General features: G+C 37.3%; 1 protein-coding gene across 4 annotated transcripts in view; it reads left to right on the top strand.

Moving 5' to 3' along the window:
• The window catches only part of LOC131052855 (centromere protein C), an 81,411-nt gene extending 64,352 nt beyond the window's left edge, over positions 1–17,059 (top strand). For all 4 annotated transcript variants that reach the window (XM_057987495.2, XM_057987496.2, XM_057987494.2 and 1 more), the window contains exons 9-11: positions 6,475–6,619; positions 6,836–6,943; positions 16,579–17,059. In XM_057987495.2, coding sequence (XP_057843478.2) covers positions 6,475–6,619; positions 6,836–6,943; positions 16,579–16,718 — 393 coding nt within the window. In that variant the 3' untranslated portion in view covers positions 16,719–17,059. The remainder of the gene's footprint in view (positions 1–6,474; positions 6,620–6,835; positions 6,944–16,578) is intronic.
• Positions 17,060–18,555: the final 1,496 nt, after the last annotated feature.

Below are 18,555 nucleotides of genomic sequence, written 5' to 3'. Positions count from 1 at the left end.
CAAAAGTTGCAGAGGTTTTGATGCTTCAAAGCCCAGTAAAAGAGATAGAACAAGATCAAGAGATTGTGAATTCTACAAAGATGGTCATTGAGAGTGATCATGAATCAGATGAAGAAAATGACATGTTTGAAAGTTTTAGAAGTTTTGTATTTAAGAGTATCCAACAATGAGTTGAGTTGGGCGATCGTGCTCGTATTCAAGATTTACTATTGCTTAATTGGTGTCGAATTCACAATCCCAACGAGTAAATCACATATGAGCTCATGTAGAAAGATTGGGAATGCCTCTCCTTTAGATCTTTTAACTGTTCATGCACATAATGATTGATCAATCTCGTCCAATCCACTATCCCGTTGGCGTTCATGACTTCACCAACAAAGAATAACATCTAAGTTTCAAAAGTGAAAGCATGCTAGCACCCCATAATGCCATTCAACATCATCGCCAGTTCTGCGTACTCTTGCTTGAAGTCAAGACTAGTCATTTGTTTAAGCATTTTTGAAATTTGAGGTCTTGGCTTCTGCATCCAGGTTTTGTTGATTTTCTCAACAAATCTATTAGGACCTGCATCATATATTGTCGTCGCTCTATCCTTAGTCCAGTAAGTCATGAATGATATGATGGAATTCCAAAGGTCTCCCCAATAGCCTCCATAGTCAAATTGGCAAGCAACTTTCCATCAGATGTCAGAATTGCCCTTCTTTCTAGATTATAATGTTTTGCACATTCTAAAATCAATTTTGGACATTGAACGATTGGAGGGAAACTGGGTGCGGAGAAAATTCCACTCTTAACAATTCTGGCAGCGATGGGAGATGAAGCATGTCGAGTTGTTCCAAACATCCCGAGTCGGAAAGCACCCAATTGGAAAGTTCTTAGATTGGTGTTGTTGATTTCTCTCCACTTAGAAAATTTTTTGGACTTCAAAAGGAATCCCTTCACCTCATTCCTAAACCGCGCCTACCTGGAAGTAACCACAACCTTGCTTGATTCCACCATTCCTACAAAACAAAATAAATTAACATTAAAATTGTGTAAGGAATTAAATAGATGGTGGAGAAGAAATTCCAGCCTATAAATTCCTAACTAGGAATAAAATAAAACCTCCGCGATCAAGAGCTTCTTGAAAAGAAATAGAATTCTTCACTTCAGAATCTTTGCTACTTCTCTCCAACTTCAACTTTCTTCGAATTTGCACATCAGAATTGAATTGTGTTTGGTTGTTTATATAGAATTCCTTACCGAGCTGCCAATTTGGTGAGAGACTAATCTCAGCTAGTTGCATTAAGAAGTCATAGTTTCCTTAATACCTCGGCATGCAAATGGTCCTCGTTATTGTCATTGAGTTCAAAATGGGAATTTCCACTATTCTTTAAGTCATGTCGTCATAATTTGGAATATCGTTTCTTTTCGTGTTGCCAACTCACCAATCTTTCCATTTTGAATTTTGAAGGGATATTCAAAAGATTTACTTAGGATTTTGACTATCTATCCGCTTGGAAAGAAACTCTTGGAGAGAGAAAATTTAATTTGTGAATAATTTTCTTGAGCTTTTGAATTTGCCTTGTCTTGGAGGAGATTTTTCATCAATTTTCCACACTTACTATTTTTTTGGAATTTTTTTTCAAATTTGAGTTTCGAGGTCCAAGAGAGAGAAAATTCTCTCCCTCGGTCAATTTTGTCATCGCTTCGAAATTTGGGTGAATTTTCATGCCTGAAAGAGGATCTTTTGAAATTTTTTCCGAGGGGATTTTCTTTTTCAATTTCATCCTTGACTCCTTCCTTGCCTAGGAATTTCTATCTTCAATCCATTCTTGGGCGTGGAATTTTGGTGCTATGGAGGAATTCATCTTTGGAAGGAAAATTCCTTCCTTATTCTTGTCCAACGCTTTGATGCACACTTGGGTGCTTATTCACCCCCTTGGAGGAATTTCACGTCTTGGAAAGAATTCCTTTACCCCCCTTATCTAGTGCTCTACCCTCTGACTGGGCGTGGAAATCATATGATGCAGGAATTTTTGTCAAGGAGGAAAATTCCTCTTGACCCTCAGTTTGGCACCCTCGTGTTGACTTGGGCGGAATTCCGGGGTAGTGCAGGAAAAAGTGGTGTGGAGGAAAATTCCTTCACACCCGAGCTTGAGCACTCTACTTCAAACTTGGGCGCCAAAACATCCTGGTCAAGGAATTTTTGGGGTGGAGGAAAATTCCTCCATCACCTCATTCTAATGCCCATTTCTTCTCCTAAACGCCAAAATCACTATGTCAAGGAATTTTGTCATGGAGGAATAATCCTCCGTGACGTCATTTTGGTGCCCCTTTTGATTTGCATGTTGCCTTGTCAGGATGAAGGATTTTCTTGACTTTCTCGCTTGACTTAGCCATTTTAGCTCATTTCCGGACTAGGACGTCATTTTTGGATTGAAGTGATTCTGTGCCTTCGGAGATTTTCATGCCTTTCCACTTCTGCAATGAATCCAAACAGTCATTTCTTGATCAATTAGCCCGCCTTTTCAAACTTTCCGGATTTAGAAATGTTTTGGAATGCTCAGTCTTCTGTGCCAGGACCCCTGCTTGTGATAAACCTGCCAAGAATAGACTTCCTATAAATAGTAAGTACTTCTAAATGTTAAGATTAGGGCAAAACATGATGAGATGACACTTACTAAAAGTAGAAACTTACTCAAAATAGAAACTGCTAAAAATAGTAAGTTTGATTTTTGGCAAAATAAAGACAATCCGAGAGGCAGTGAAATCCCTAATAAATAGGAACTTTCTAAAAATAGAAAGTTGCTGAGAATTTGCTCAAATTTCCTCGGTAGGTTTGTTGAAGGGTCCCGATTCCAATGCAATGTTTAGTTTTTCCAAAACCCTAAAGTAAAGGCCTCAAATCCAAGTTTGAAGGGCAAAACCCTAAAATAGGCAAAACAGGTTCCAGACTTAGCCAAATTCACTCAAATTACTTGCAGACTTGATCAAATTCACCCTAAAACACTTGCAAACTGAGGAGACCAAAGAGATTGCCATGAAAAAGCACAACAAACCAAAACCAAAAGACTGAGAGGACCTAAAAAGTAGGGGTCCCCATTTGGAATGGGGTGATGTGTGATTAGGTCACAACAGAAATCTTGATATTGTCTTACTTCACCATTTGCCTTTCATCGCCCCACGAACTTGAACACCTTTATCTGGTCTTCTTTCATGCTGTTGGATCCTTGTATGATCGGCTCTGATTCTTTTCTCCTTGCTGGCCTTCAACCTGCAAAACAATTAACATTAAGCCATGGATTAGAACATTAATAACATTAACTTTTACCAATACCTCTCAAACTCTTAAGCCTATTGGATGTTCTTTGAGCGTATTTCATGGGCATGTATTGAAAGAGTGGATTTGAGGCTATTGTATGCAATTCCTAGGCGGTATTGCAAGGTGGCCTTGCAATAGCACCCATCTCTTAGACAGTTTTCCTTTTTAACCTGTTTATAATTGCTCTCTATCATCCAGCTTCCATTCCGTATCAGGTACTGAATCCTTCAGTGAGATCTGATTCACCTTCTTCTTTATGTCAAACTTGCAATATCGCCAGGCCTGTAATTCATTTCTGTCTTCAGATCTGCAATTCATTTCTGCTCCTTAATTATTGTTTGGATTGGAGGGCACATGGTAGTTTTGAATTTTTACTTTATACCTTATTTTCATATCCTGAGTCAAAACTTTTGTTTTAGCTTTCACACAACATTTTACCAGAAAACATGAACATGGATAACTTCTGATTTGATCTACAGCATTCTGGAAATGTATCAAGAAATCAGAATTATAGCAACAAGTTTAGAAATCCTGGAAATGTATAATTGATAACTGAAAATGAAGGAAATAAATCAAATCTGCTTTCTATTGTCCTGGAATTTACCTTGTTATGGACGCCCAACGATAATTGCATCTTCCCATCTTGACCTTAACACCTGATTCGTGGAGAATTCAGACTCATCTGTCTGAAATTCACATGTCATATTCTGCTCTGCTCTTGTTTGCTTGTGAATTTCGCAGCTCTCCTTCATCTGTCCTGCCTCCTTGCATCAGAACCTGAAAGATAAAAAGATTTAACATCATACACGATGAACTGAATACAAGTAAGGCCGATACCTAATGAATCAGGCCTCCAACACCCGTTCAACCTGGAAATAATGTTGAAAAATCAGTGGAATACAAAATGCTCAGTCAGGCCTCATCCCTCTAAATCTTACTCTCTGCAGGTCTGATTTTTGATGTCACTGGAACAGCCTAAGGCGGGATGAAAAGGGCTGTCCACACTACAAGAAGTGGATCGCATTTCAGACATGTCTTTGCACAAGGACGTGGAGCAGAGTGCATTGTGCATATGCACATGCACAACCTTGAGCGCATAGTGTAGATAAGGTTGCACAGTGCGCCCTATGCAACTCTTAGTCCAATTTTTTCATGTTTTTTTTACTTTACCTCGCTCTCTGGATATGGCTGACACCTCAAGGTTGGGCGTATCCTGCAAGGACAATTGCACAAGAGAAAGGGGGGTGCACTGTGCATATGGGTGTGTACAGTGCGCTCCATGTCTGAGACTTAAGCAATTTTTCATGTCTTTCTTACATTTCCACTTGGATATAATTGACACCTCAAGGCTTGGTGCATTCTACAAGGTCAACTGCACAATAGGAAAGAGGGCGCACTGTGCATGGGCAGAAAATGCAAGTATGCTTGCACAAACATGGCGGAGAATACATATGGAGCTGCATAATGTGCCCTGTCCAAGACTTGGGCAAACTTTGATGGAATTTGTCTTTGAACTTCACGATCTCGTTGCCTTCTGCCATGCAGTCTTGGATGAGTTTTGCGTTTAATTTTGTCATTAGATTGCTTTGGTGGTGCCTCAAAGAGTTTTAACTTGGGTGCATATTGCACCTACTTGTGCACCACATAGGGTGCATTGCGCATGCGAACATGCACTATGTGCTCACCTCTATACTTCAGCAATTTTCAATCTTACTCACAAATTTGAAGGTGCTCTGATCACATTTGATGCATTGACCTCGCTCAATGATAGGTTTAGGATCATTTAAGCCTACTTGGAGGTGGATTAGCTTTGGCACTCTTTAATGAGGTGTTTGCACAAGGTGTCAAGATAGGCATCTCTCCTCACCTAGCCAATTTTGCCCTTCATTATGGTTTTTAAAGCAATATGCTTTCAGTTCCTAACGGAACTGCAAGCAATCTTACTACTTTAACGATCAAACCCGAACCAGAGACATCCTCGGCAACCCTAGCAAGATTGACAACTTAGGAACTTTTGACAATATTTCTTGCTACATGAATTTTTTTTTTGCAATTTTGACATCTCGTAGCAACCTGACCTCAATTCCTTAACTGACAGAACCAACCTCCTCTCACAAGCAAAGGTTAACGACTATGAAAGTATTGCCAAGCAAAACACTAAAGCAAAGCAAAAAGTGGGGGTCCCCATTTGTAATGGGGCGATGTGTGAAAATGTCACAAAAGGTCTTAGCAGGAAGGAGTTGCCACCAAAGAATTTCATACAGGTAAAGTGAGGCAGATCCCACCTCAATACCATGTCATATAGGTAACAGCTAGTAAAGTGTGGGAATTCCTCCCATGTTGGGCCCAGCCAAAAAGTCTTGGAGATACTCCGAAGTTTATAACTGCCAAGCCCTGAAAAATAAAGAACAACCAACCAACCAACCAGCAAACACAAACAAAATTCAGAACAATACAAAATAGGACAATCATAATTTTTGGGTGACACAAGATTGTGCATGAACCCAAAAGCTCTTGCACAATTTTTCTTTGTATATATTTTCTTCATGAAGTTGGATTTCATATTGAGTTAATGGTGAAAACTGCCTATGCCTGATCCACCTCCTCCAATCCTCAAATAATCCTTCTTTTGGCCTCTCTTGATCTTCCTTTATATCTTAGTTTTTTTCTTTTCTAACCCTTGTGTGATTGCCTACTGGGCTCCTTTGATAATCCATGAGCCTCTTTTCATTCCCAATTGATTCTCCTTTAGTCCAAAGATCTACAATTCAATTTGAAATTTTCATAGCAAAAAGTGGTTTTGCAGAATATCTTGTAGGTTTTGAGGGCAGTTCAAAAGCTTGGAAATGTGTTGTTATTTTGGATTGTCTATAATTAAAAAAGATATGTTCATGCTTTGATACATGAATGTAATGCATTATGCTATTGTTACTCATTAGGATATTTATATATCAATCTGTGTTGGTTTTGGATAGCATTACTAAGGATTCACTTTCAATTAATCAATAAATAATTTAGTTTTCCTTGTCCATTTTAAAGTTTTGAACTGACACGCTTGTGGTGAAGAATCATCTAACAAGTTCCATTGTTTTTCTAGTTCAAATTTTACTTTGATGATTTTTTGGAATTGTTTCTTTTATTGCATTTAAATACATGCTTTGTGTATGCAGTCTGGGGCAAAGAGGCAATCCAAAAATAACTCAAAAGTCAGTGGTTGTGATGCTCATGAGAAAGATACAGTCATATCCAATGAGATAGTGGCTATTAAGAGGAAAAATAAAAAGTCTGATTATCAACGTCGACAAAGTCTTGCAGGTACTTTACTTTGTAATCAGTATACAACTTTATAATTGAGACTAGGATAGTTTTCTTACTTGAAAATAGTGACATATTTTGTTCTAGTGCAAACACTTTATAATGGTTTTTTAGATAGCTTTAGGGTTTTTAATTATCTAAACTTGCTGTGTGCTATACTAGGTATTGAGATTATGAATTGACACGTGGCTTATATAATGTTTTTGGGATCTTCAGGGGCAGGTACTTTATGGAAAAGTGGTGTCAGGCGTAGTACACGAATCAGATCAAGACCTCTAGAATTTTGGAGAGGCGAGAGGTTCTTGTATGGACGTATACACAATAGTAAGTGTTTGTCCTTTGTTATTGCAGTTACTGTGTTCTGATTTATTTAGTAGTCCTAAATTAGTTCCTGATTCTGAGGCCAACTAATGTCTCTAGGCATATAATATATTATAACATTGCTTTCAGTTTCCTTGAATTCTTCAGTTTGAGAGCCATACAGTTGATGATTAATTTGTAAAAGTACTTGATGTTCTTTTTTAAAAAGTTGCTTTTTCTTTTCTGAAGTTGTGGAGTACTAACTACATATTTTAAACTCAAAAGGACAATTAGAGGCAGTCCTTCTTTCCCTGCTGTAAATATGACAGGCCAGGACCTGATATAGTGTATTGGCATTCTGGATCTTAAAAATTCATTTGCCTGAGTCCTACTGCTTGGTGATGAGGCATCTGTCAATTTGACTGTTTTGAATTGGTTTGCTGTTATTTTGTTATACCATTTACATTCTTCCCCCAGTAATGCTGACAACTTTAAGTTTGTTTTGTTGGTCTGACTGCTGATGGTTGTGGCGAAGGTCTCTCCTTTTTACTTTGGCTACCAGATTGCATTCAATTCCCTTGTTTTGAAACTGTTTTGTTCAGCTTTTTTTCTGATTTTTTTGCGTGTTGGTAAGGCAAGATTTGACCATATATATATGGCCATAATTTGCATACAATGCACAACATTAAATACAGAGCTGAGAATACTGTTGATAACTGATAATTTAATGTCAATTTTGTTAGAGTGAAATCAAAATGGCATATATTGTAGTGGCATTACTCAATCGGGATTGATGTGGCAAAGTAATTGTATAAATGGAATTTATTACTCAGGGTTTGTTTAGGAAGAACACAAAACACTAAAAAATGTATAAAAATAAGGAAAAAAACCAAAACACTAAAAAAGGTATAAAAATAAGGAAAAAAACTACTTCCGCTATTTCAAGCCAAATAAACTATGTTACCGATTTAGCCCCTTTGCAACCATATCCAGTCTGTGTCTTGGTCTAGGTTCCTTGTGGCTTTAGAGAAAGGCCTACAAAGTAGACTTGGATTTGTTTGGGTTCGGTTTGTAGTGTACATGGGTGAAGCTAGGAAGGTTGAATCAAGTCGTCTCAAGGTCATCAAATTTCATGGAAAGAATGAATAAAATACCCTCACACCTTGCCACTAAAAATGTTGTATCTAATAGGGTTAAGGAAGGTGTGTGCATTTGGAGCACAGGAAAAGGCAAGAAACCTAATAGGGTTAAGGAAGGTGGAGATCGTGCAGCAGATGGAGGCAGGAGGAAGCAAGACTTGATCTACTTTTGCTTCTCCTTCACTTGCATTTTGACGCACTTGGGTTTGTTCAGGATGAGGCACATGAAAAGGAGTTGGAGCATCCTTGTCTAAACCTTGAAACCATAGCAACGTGTAGAAATAAAGCCAATCCGTTTCACAAATGTATTGAGTTTTGTTTGGAGCAAATCCGATGGGATAACCCTAGTCCTATTCCTCCTAAGGAACCTTGGGATCTGCCTGCCTCACCCATTGTGGACTCCACCCGTCATAATGCAGGTGCTTTCTTCTCTGTGAGGGATTCAAAGGTTCTTTTTCTTTGACAAGCCTTTTGATTTTCATATTTCTGATGATAGTATCAATGGGATGACAATGGATATTGTTGATTGATCTTTACTTTTAAGATTCATGCTAAGGCGTCCATCTTTTAAGAGTTTCGTAACCCTAACTTGTTAGCCTATGGGAACTCATAGAATAGGCTAATGATCATCAAGCTATTAGTGCTTAGGAAGGGGACATTGCATGAAAAAAAGGACAAAGAAATAGATAAGGTTTGCATTGTAAGTAAGTTTGTGAGTTCGTGAATTTATTGACATTGCAACATAAGTTTGTGAGTTCAGTTCATTTAAAGTGCAACATGTTGAAGAGAACAAAAAGAACAAAGAAGAGGCTAAGTTCCAAATGTTGCAAACTTCGTGAGTTTGCAAACTTTGCGAAAGTTGAGCAAGGTGTGCAACAAGCCCAAAACTTGGAGAAAGAAGAGAGAACTAAGAGAAGGAAGGCATTTAAGAGTTTGCCATTTCATGAACTCATTGACACATTTCAAAGACAAATAGTCTTGCCAAATTCATGCTCAATGTAGAAACCCTAGTATTCCACTATTTCACCTACTTGCTTTAAACTCCAAGGTGATTTACCTACAAGGTTAATGGTGTACGCCCTTTCAAGGTTGTTTTTGTAGGGTTTGTGGGAATTTTCTCATGCTAGTTACTTCAGCTCCAAGCACCATTACTATAGAGGACATTTGCAAGTCCTAGAAGAACATTCCTCTATGCCTTTCAGGTACACCTATTCTCGTTTGGGCAGAATTCTTGGTTTGATTCAATGATAAGAAACACTTGTGAGGTACGGGCAACCTCTGTAGTGTGCCATTTCAAGGATTGTTGAGTTAAATTCAAATTTGCATGCCCTTTGGTAGTGGTTGTGCATTTTGGTTGCAGGAGAAATATAAGTATGTGTTTATTCTATATTCAAAGGGTTGGACATTGAGCCAATTGTTTGGTTTGGGAATGTCTACCATTGATTCTAGGACATCAAATGTTGCTAGTCTGAGTTGCAAATGAAGGAATACAATTTTTGAAGAGCAGGAAGGGTTTGTAAAGCACATATACATGTAATGAAATGTCTTCATGGTAATTTGTAATGTGGTGCAGGAGCACCTCATCAACAAGCTATTCATGACCTTGAGGGTGAAGACTAGGACCATTAGGATGTGTTAGAGTGTCTTGTGTTTCATGTATGCAAATAAACCCCACCATGTAAGCCCATGTCACCAATTAGGCAATTTGAGAAGCCAATTGGGACAATGTGGTAAAGAGGGGTAGTAGATGGATTAGATTCATGTTTAATAGGTTTTAGACATGTTTTGTGTGTGTTTGGTTGGTCCATGTGTGTGGATCGCAACCTTAGGAAGTATGGCAACTTTGTGAGCAAAATTGCAAAAATGCAACTTTTGAGTGCAAAAGTGCAACTTTTTGTAATTCGGTTGGGGAAGCCTTTCAACGGCTCCAACCTACTCCCTATTTGGTGGGCAACCGTTGGAGAGTTGTATAAGCCTTGTGGGAACGATTCCCAAGGTTGCGGTGGTTGTAGTTGGAGCTTGAGAATCAATAATACACAAAATACTTCAGTTTTCCCAGAAATTTTGAGTTTGCAGGCGTTCTACGTGACTATATGGATTGATTGGAACCCCACCATCCATGGAGTAGATAGGGTGATGAATTAGTTTTCTTTTGGTGGTGGTTTGAGGTCCTAATTGTTTGAGAGTAGAGAGAAACCTTCATTCTGTTGACTGTAACCCGGAAATCTAGGGTTTGGAGAGGGTTTTGAACCAAAATGGCTTTGTCTTGCACTCCGGTCCATTAGAAGACTCTTCCTTTAGAGGGATGCAGGATAAGCCTTTGTATTTTAGTGTTTTCATGTTTTGTTGCAGGGAAGATTTTGTTGTGTGGAAAAATGAACAGATTTAGGTAGGCATCTCTATGTGACTACCTAGGACAAGTTTTAGGACAGTCATCATAATTTGTCTTAGCGATGGATTCCAGGCGTGCAACCTTGGAATTGGAAGTTTCTCACTACCCCCCACATGCCTATTAAGTTGATTTTTCATTTGGTCTACCGGTAGAGGTAGTTGCTTTGGAAAAAAGGGCTAATTGCCCCTATTACGTCTCTTAGCCTCTGAAGGAGCAGACCTTATATTTACAGATCTGACCAAACAATTTTGGGGATCAGTATATCTTCCAAAGGGGTGCCCGAAATGCTAAGTTGTTTGTATGGGTGTGTGGAATATTTTTGAGTTAAGGCCAAAACACCGGTCTAGAAGGGCTACTAGTAGGAGGGGTAGGTTTACAAATGGGGTATAAGGATTTGACACCCAAGATCAAAACCAGTGCTTGAAAGAGATCTTAGATGTTGTGTGTTGACCCAATTACAAATCCCAAGGAGTGGGGATCACCGGTAAAGCCTGTTTGAAGAGTTGAAGTCTTTTACTCATCATACCGGTAAAGCCTGACCGGTAAAGCTTGTTTGAAGAGTTGAAGCCTGTTACTCATCTTGAGTAGGCCTAAGACTAGGGAATGTGTGTGTAGTTTCATCCAAGGTGTAGAGTCCTTCCTTGCAGGGCCCTTGTGAGTAGTTGAAGGGTCACTAGCCTAACCTGATTTGGGCTTGTTATTAGGAGTTTTGGGTAGGCCTCTGCATCATAATGATTCAAGGAAATGTATAGTCACAGTTGAGTATTTCCTCTCACCACATTTGTTGGTGTGATTGTAATGAGGATTTGATGTATGTGGGGCTGCATCTAATGCATTTCAAATGCTTTGGCAAGGTCGTTCTTTTATTGCATATGGATTTTTTGTACTTTAGTGATAGATTATTAAGAATGTCCATTATATGAGATGTAATATTTGATTTGTATGTAGATACATATTTGGTTTTGTTGATACTTTGCTTAATGGTATCTCTTTTCTCTTTGCTGTTCATGAATCTGTTGCACAATGAAGTAGGCACCAGTGTATATTGGTGGAGGACCAAACATTCATCATTTAAACATCCTTCATCCTTGTTAGAGTAGGGGTAGATTAGATTTAGTTTAGGCTATGTGTGGTGTTCAGGATTTAGTATTGTAAACTAGGGAACTAATTTTAAGCAAACAAAATTAGTTATATCATCAAAGAATCATGTCATGCATGTCTGCTCCTTGCCATTGCACATGTAATGTCAAATACAATCATTTGAGGGTATTAAAACGTTGTTGTTATCTATAGTGCATGTGCAAGGTGTTTTCTTACCTTATAGGGTTTTTTGCAACTAGTTTGTCTTCAGTTAGTGACAAATATTGGGTATAGTTGCTGATTGTTGCATTCATGCTACATTTCAATTGGTTTAAAATCCTTTAAAGAATACCTCTAGGAATACCCTCTTGGGTCTAAAGTATGTGCAAAGTGTAGGAGAGATTACTCGCTCTTGCTCTTTGGCCTTTAACCCTCAACCTTCTTGATGACAGCTCCCTAGCTTTGAATGTAAGAAATGTTCTAGGATTATGGACCTGTGGTTTTGGGATCCAATGCATCAATTACACTAGAGATATCCAATCCTTCGTCAACTCAATTTCACATGCATTCTCAAAGAATGTGTACAATTTTACATGGGTCCATCTTGGGGTTCAATTTGTTGTATGTTCCTTAGAGGGGCCTTTCTTTCCTTATGTGCACCATGACCTACTCTCCCTTTGAGTAAGTGTTTCTCTTTCTATGCACATCCGTTGGCACTTGTATTTGGTATTCCTCTTCAACTATTTATTGATTTTTGTATGAGCTTTCATCATGTGTTGTGCAAAGTCTCTAGTCTTCTGCTAACACACTATTCCTTGTCCTTGTTCAACTAGTATGTGTCAGCTCTTGAAAATCTCTTGTACAATCTAGAACAATGCTCTTACAATTGACTTCTTGACAGAATTGCTGTACTTAATCTTTGTGTCAACATCAAGTTCCATAGGCTGTGATTGTCACCCATAAACACCGCAATTTACCAAGACTTTGATTGACAACTTTTGTTTGACCATTTGCCATAGATGGTTTGCACAAACGTAGTTGTCTCTTTTTACTAGCTTCTTCCAGAGTGTCTTCGTTAGAAGTAATGGTCTAAGACAACCCATACAACCGTTCTGGTTCATTGGAGAGTAAATTCACCACTTTTGATGCATCATTTGTTTTCTTGCAAGGAATATATGTACCATCTTTGAGAATCTATCAATAATTACAAAAATTGAGTCATTACCTTTTTGTGTTTTTGGCAGAAGGACAAAATCTAAGAATAGTCCATCTCAAGGTTTATCAGACATTGACAAAGGCTTGTACAAATTTGCACAAATTTGGCCATAATATTGTCCTCCAGCATTGTGTTTATTATATCACTTTTTAAGTGGCCTCCTAGACCAGAACTGTGTAATTCGTTGATGTGATTCTCTCTCATTGAACTTCAAGTTTCTATGCATGGCTTACATGCATTTGCAAAATCCAGATTTGCTAGTGTCCTTCATCTCTCCATGTCCACTAGTTCAATGGCTATTGTGGACAAGACTTGCTTCATACTCAAGGTGTATGTGACTTCATTTGACATGCTGGACCCATGTTTCAACACAAATGAATAAACTTGCAAGGACTCTAGCCATCTCACATGGTTGTAGTTAAATTTCACTTGGCTATTGATGTGCGACAATATTTGGAAACAAACAATACCTTCACTTTTTACAAAGCTTCGATGACGGCACATAACTCTTGGTCATCACCAAGTATTTCTTGACATCATTCATGTTTTCATTGAAGAATGCAGTTGGTCGTCTGACTAAGAATTGTATTGATTGTTCTGTGGCATGATAGTCGACATGAAAATCCTTATTGAAATTAGGGAGTAGCAACACAGGCTCTTTTATCACCTTTATCTTCAAGAGATTAAAGAACTCCTGGTTGTGGAAAATGGTAGATAGGTTTAATGAAAAATCAGCTATCAAATGCCTAGAGTAGAAGCACAAGACTAACGAAGAACAAGAAGAATTTGGATAACTGGTTGTTTTTTATTATACATAGAAAAGTACATGCTCTATGAGCTACTTGAAAATTATATGCTACCCAATCAACAGTATTTAACTTGTGTAGACTACATGCTCAACCCAACCTTGACTAGCTCGTCCCTGCATCCCTGGAATGTTTCCTGTGGGGGACGGCAGGTGACAAGGTAGGGGATGTGTCCCTGTGGAGCACTGATCTTGGCTGGTTGTTTCAGCTCTGTAAAGTTGAGGATGCACTGTAAAATCTTTCCACTTAATTTTTCTGAAAGATTATTAACTGTAGATGTTTCCAAAATTCTGAAACTGGGTTGTCCAATTTGAGAAAAGTTCACTAATTGAAAGTTTTGATCTTAAAATTACATACAAAATTTCTGTGGAAACCACACTGCCATGGTGACACATGGCACTACATTCTACGTCATCCCAAGAACTCCTAATCCTCAAAGCCAGTTCATAAATCCTACTGATGAATCAACCCATCAAGGAACATATTGTTTGAACACTGCTGTAAATTTGTTAAGCTACCCTCATGCTTCGGGCCAACATAAAGCCAACCCATAGCTTGTAGTGTCTGATATCAATGTGCTCTCTTGGAGTTTGCTAGAAGGATTGGCTTAAGTATCTGATGAAGAATATAAGAGATTTTAATGAAGTTACTGATCAAATGTTCACTTCAGCAACCTGAAAGCATTCATCACCTCATGAAGTAAGTAATGAAGAGATGCTGCTATATTAGAGGTTTCTGGGAGAATTGAGGATCAAGAACCTGACAAAGAAATGCAAGAAATTTGAATGAAACTGCTGGCTTACTGTTTACATCTGCAAGCTGCAAGTATTCATGACGTCCTAATGTCATGAAAACATGTGGTGCATCTGCTACCTCGCCAACAATTTTAAGAGCTTACAAAGCAGAGTGGAGGCAATCAAGATCATTTCCACTACTGAAAGGAAAGTAGTAGTTTATTGGGGCTATGCAGCAAACCATTATGCAAAATGCAAGGCAGTGACTCCTCATTCACTTGTTATGGACCAGCAGACATATAAAGTGGACTGCTCCCAATGCCTTCATAAATCTTCTACAAGACCATCAAATTCTTTTTTCTGTGCAGTCACTGTTGGTATTTTGGTATGGTTTTGTCATTGATGTCAACACCTACTAATACACCTACTTTGGAGGTCCAGCAACATTCACCGGCAAGCAAGTAAACTGTGCAACAGTTACTGGTATATGGTTCACCGGAAGGATATATTGTTCACCGGTACCTGGAATGATATGGAAGACACTTGGTAATGTCAAAGACATCATGTGGACACTTTATTTTGAAGAAATAATCATTGGTATATTCATATTTGCATATTTGCTTTTACTGGCAAATAGGTCCAGGTTATCTAGGGTTACACCGGCAGGTTTATCTTTTCCATATCAGCATGGCACGCTATGGAGATGATTTATTATTGTTGTAAATGCATTAAGCCGACATGTTCAATCGGTTATTGCATCGGATATTATATTGTTTGTAAAATGTTTTTATTGTAATATCTTGTAGAGCCGACCTACTAAAATTGGTCTTAGGGTATGGTATAAATGTAAGATCTTATTTGTAAGATCAAGTGTGGAATGCGAAAAAGAATTAAGTGAAGGTATATGCGAGATCAAGCAGGGATATACAGGAAGACATCATTTGAAGGTGAAGTTAGGTTTTTGTAGAAGCATATCAGCATTACACCGGTACTGAATCCAACATATGAAGATGCTATTTTGAGCAGTACATTCTTATTGGATTTAACCATCCAACTGTAGTCAGTGTGACTCCCATTTTGTGATTGAGCAGTGAGCTCTAGGCTGTTGGCCTTTCTGCATGTGCAGACCCCATTTATGTACACATACTATTTGTAGTAGTATCATCTGATTGTGGGTAAGGTTTCCCACCGTGGTTTTTCCCCTTACAGGGTTTCCACGTACAAATATTGGTGTCATGTGTTGTGGATGACTTTATGTTTATGTTTCATGCATTAATCCTTATCGGTATAGCAATTTACTGTTAACACTGTCTACCGGCATACTTAACTGGTTTACCTGTATTAAGCATTAAGTTAATAAGTTTTTGGTTCAAATTTATTTGACAACTGATTCTCTCCCCACCCCCCCTCTCTTAGTTGTCTCCGGGACCTAACAGTCACAAGGAATGAAGGTGGACATGTAATGAATGCCACTAACAGCTGCTTGAAACTTGTCTTTGTTTTTTTTCTTTCTTTATTTCAGAATCCTTTTCTAAATCTTCATGCTAATGGAGAGTTTAACGATGGTTGTATATACATTTACTCCGAGCTTTCATGGTAAATCGGGTCACATCCAAGTTTTTGTATCTTGATAATTGCTGTTTTAGTCACCATTTAATCTTGATTCTTTTGCCAAGGACTGCGTTTTTGTAAAATGCCATATTGTTTTAATACATAGCCTAATTTTTTCATAAATATACTAAGTTCCAAGTCTCTAATAGTGTGCACACCAATTAAACCAATGTGGCTTTTGCAGTTTTCTACGGAAGAATTCATAATGTAGCTAAGTGAAACCACTGTGATACTTATCTCTTGATTATATGATGGATTCTGTAGGATGTTTTGTTTTTCAAATTTCAAGCGAAGCCTTCTATCTAGTGTTGATAAATTATCATTTTCGTTCCTTTGGTAGCTTTGGTTAGTACATATTTTTCTTGATCCTCTCATGTGGATGATCTCTCATCTTCTTGAGGTTTGTGTATGTCTACTTCTGTATGAAGATCGTGGATTTTGTTTTGCTTAATGGGGGTTGATTCTCCAAGAGAGAGTATACTGATGAGTAGGTTTTGGAACTAGCACTGTAACTAAAAACTCAGATAAACTTGAACTCTACTGTACTTTCATTGCAATTTCATAATGATGATAGTATTCGGCCATTGGATTTGAGGTGTTTTTATTTTGCATATTAAATTTATAGCTACTTGCATCCAAGGTGTAGAAGCAACTAAGATTTTTATGTGGCATATGTTTCAGCTTTAGCAACTGTAATTGGTATCAAGTATACTTCTCCATCTCAAGAACATGAGAAGAGGCGTGATGGTCCAAACTTCAAGGTCAAGTCATATGTTGATGACCAATATTCTCATTTGGTGGAGTTTGCAGCTTCGCATTGACATTATTTCCATTCATATTCCATGTTGGAGAAACAGTATGCTACCATTCCAAGTTGTAGCTATGTTTTTCTTAATGTGCACTGTATACTCGACATTTGGGATAGTTATACCTTTGGTATAATATCTAAAAGCCTGTTTTAACAAAATTGTAATATTGTATATGAAAGCAGAGCAGGGTCGACTTACCAAAACATCAATTGCCCCTTCGCTGGTATATGGTCTAATTAGACTGGGTAAGTGAACAGTTATGATGCTATTGCTTTATTGTTTTATTTCCTTTCTTCGATGTCTGAATTTCTAAGACAATCAACAAGAGTGCAAAATTTACCCAGTTTCACTTATTAAGTGCCACTATCTTAAAATTTTCCATAAGAGAATATAAAATAAAATCATTTTTTAAAGGTTGATATTAAAATATATATATATATATATATATTAGTTATATTCTTGGTATAATTGAAACACAAGTTATAGCATTTCTAAAAGTTTGTTTATTTATCCATTTTGAAATACTAATTAGATTGAAATATTAGTACTGTATTTTTATTTATTTTTTTGTATTGTCGAAGATTTGAACTCAGCACCATATAGGTGCCTACAATATGAACTTTGTCAATAAAGTGTTTTTTGACATTTAATACTGTATTCGATAAGGTAGATATCAAAATTTTCTTATACGATCATTGGATCATTAAACAGTAATATAATATTGCATAAATAAGAAATGATTATATTCATTGCTTAAGAAATTTAAAATTTGTTTAATATCCATTTGATTGTTTGTATAATTTTTATTTATAAGATGAAAACTGCAATTTGTAGTTGAAGAAGAAAATTTACAAATGTTAAACATTAAAACTTATCAAAATCAAATATTTAATCTTAACATATTTATAAACAATTCATTTGTTTATTTCATTGTTTTTTTAAAATTGTGGCACTACTATATTTATATTTTAGAAAAAGTTGTGAAGATGTTACACATTAAAATTGGCTTAAAAAGTAGCATGCTAGTTTAATATTGCCTAATTTGAGGAGTATTTGAACAAATTTGAAAAAAATTAGGAACATTGAATTGATTACAAAAAATACTTGAAACTATTTCTTTTTGTGTAACTTCATTATGGAATATGACAAGTTTTTAAATTTCTGTGTTGATATATAAATTGTTTGAATTTTAGTATAGTTTTTTTTTTGATAAGTAAATTGCTGCTAAGGGGCAGCACCCTATATATTAATCTGATAAAAGATGTTACATTTTTGTCATATGAAGAAATTTATATCCATGCCTAAACTATTCTGTCTTGCTATATCCAGTCTGTTACTATCATGATCTTCTACCCGACCCATTACAAAATTCAAAATTTGGGTTGATACTTAGAGCCCATTATCGCTACCAAAAATTGGGCTCTTCTATAATTTGCTTACAATAAGACAACATTGATACAAAAATGGGCATTCTTTCTAACCATATCTTAATTACAAGTAAACAAACCCTAAAATTCCTCATTCCTTAGGCACATCCCCATGGCTCTCTTCCTCTTCCTCCTTCGGTTTTGTCAGCTCCTTAGCCTCTCATTCTTTCATTGTGCGTGCAACCATTGCCCTTGCTATGACATGTTGTTTCGTTCCACATGTCGAGCGCACTTCACTTTCAACAATTTCCTCCACATCTCCGTAGTCTTTTGCCATCCACTCTTCTCCCATACCCAGGTCCCAGTTGTTTTCAGGGTCCACTTCTCCATTGTTTGTTATTCCAATGTCTCTATGACCTTTGAGTCTCTCTTCCTTGATGTATCTCCTCTACCACCTTGCATTCAAACCCTCCAACATTTCA

Source organism: Cryptomeria japonica, chromosome 6, assembly GCF_030272615.1.
Source record: "Cryptomeria japonica chromosome 6, Sugi_1.0, whole genome shotgun sequence".
Classification (NCBI taxonomy): Eukaryota; Viridiplantae; Streptophyta; class Pinopsida; order Cupressales; family Cupressaceae; genus Cryptomeria; species Cryptomeria japonica.
This window is presented reverse-complemented; position numbering and strand designations above follow the sequence as displayed.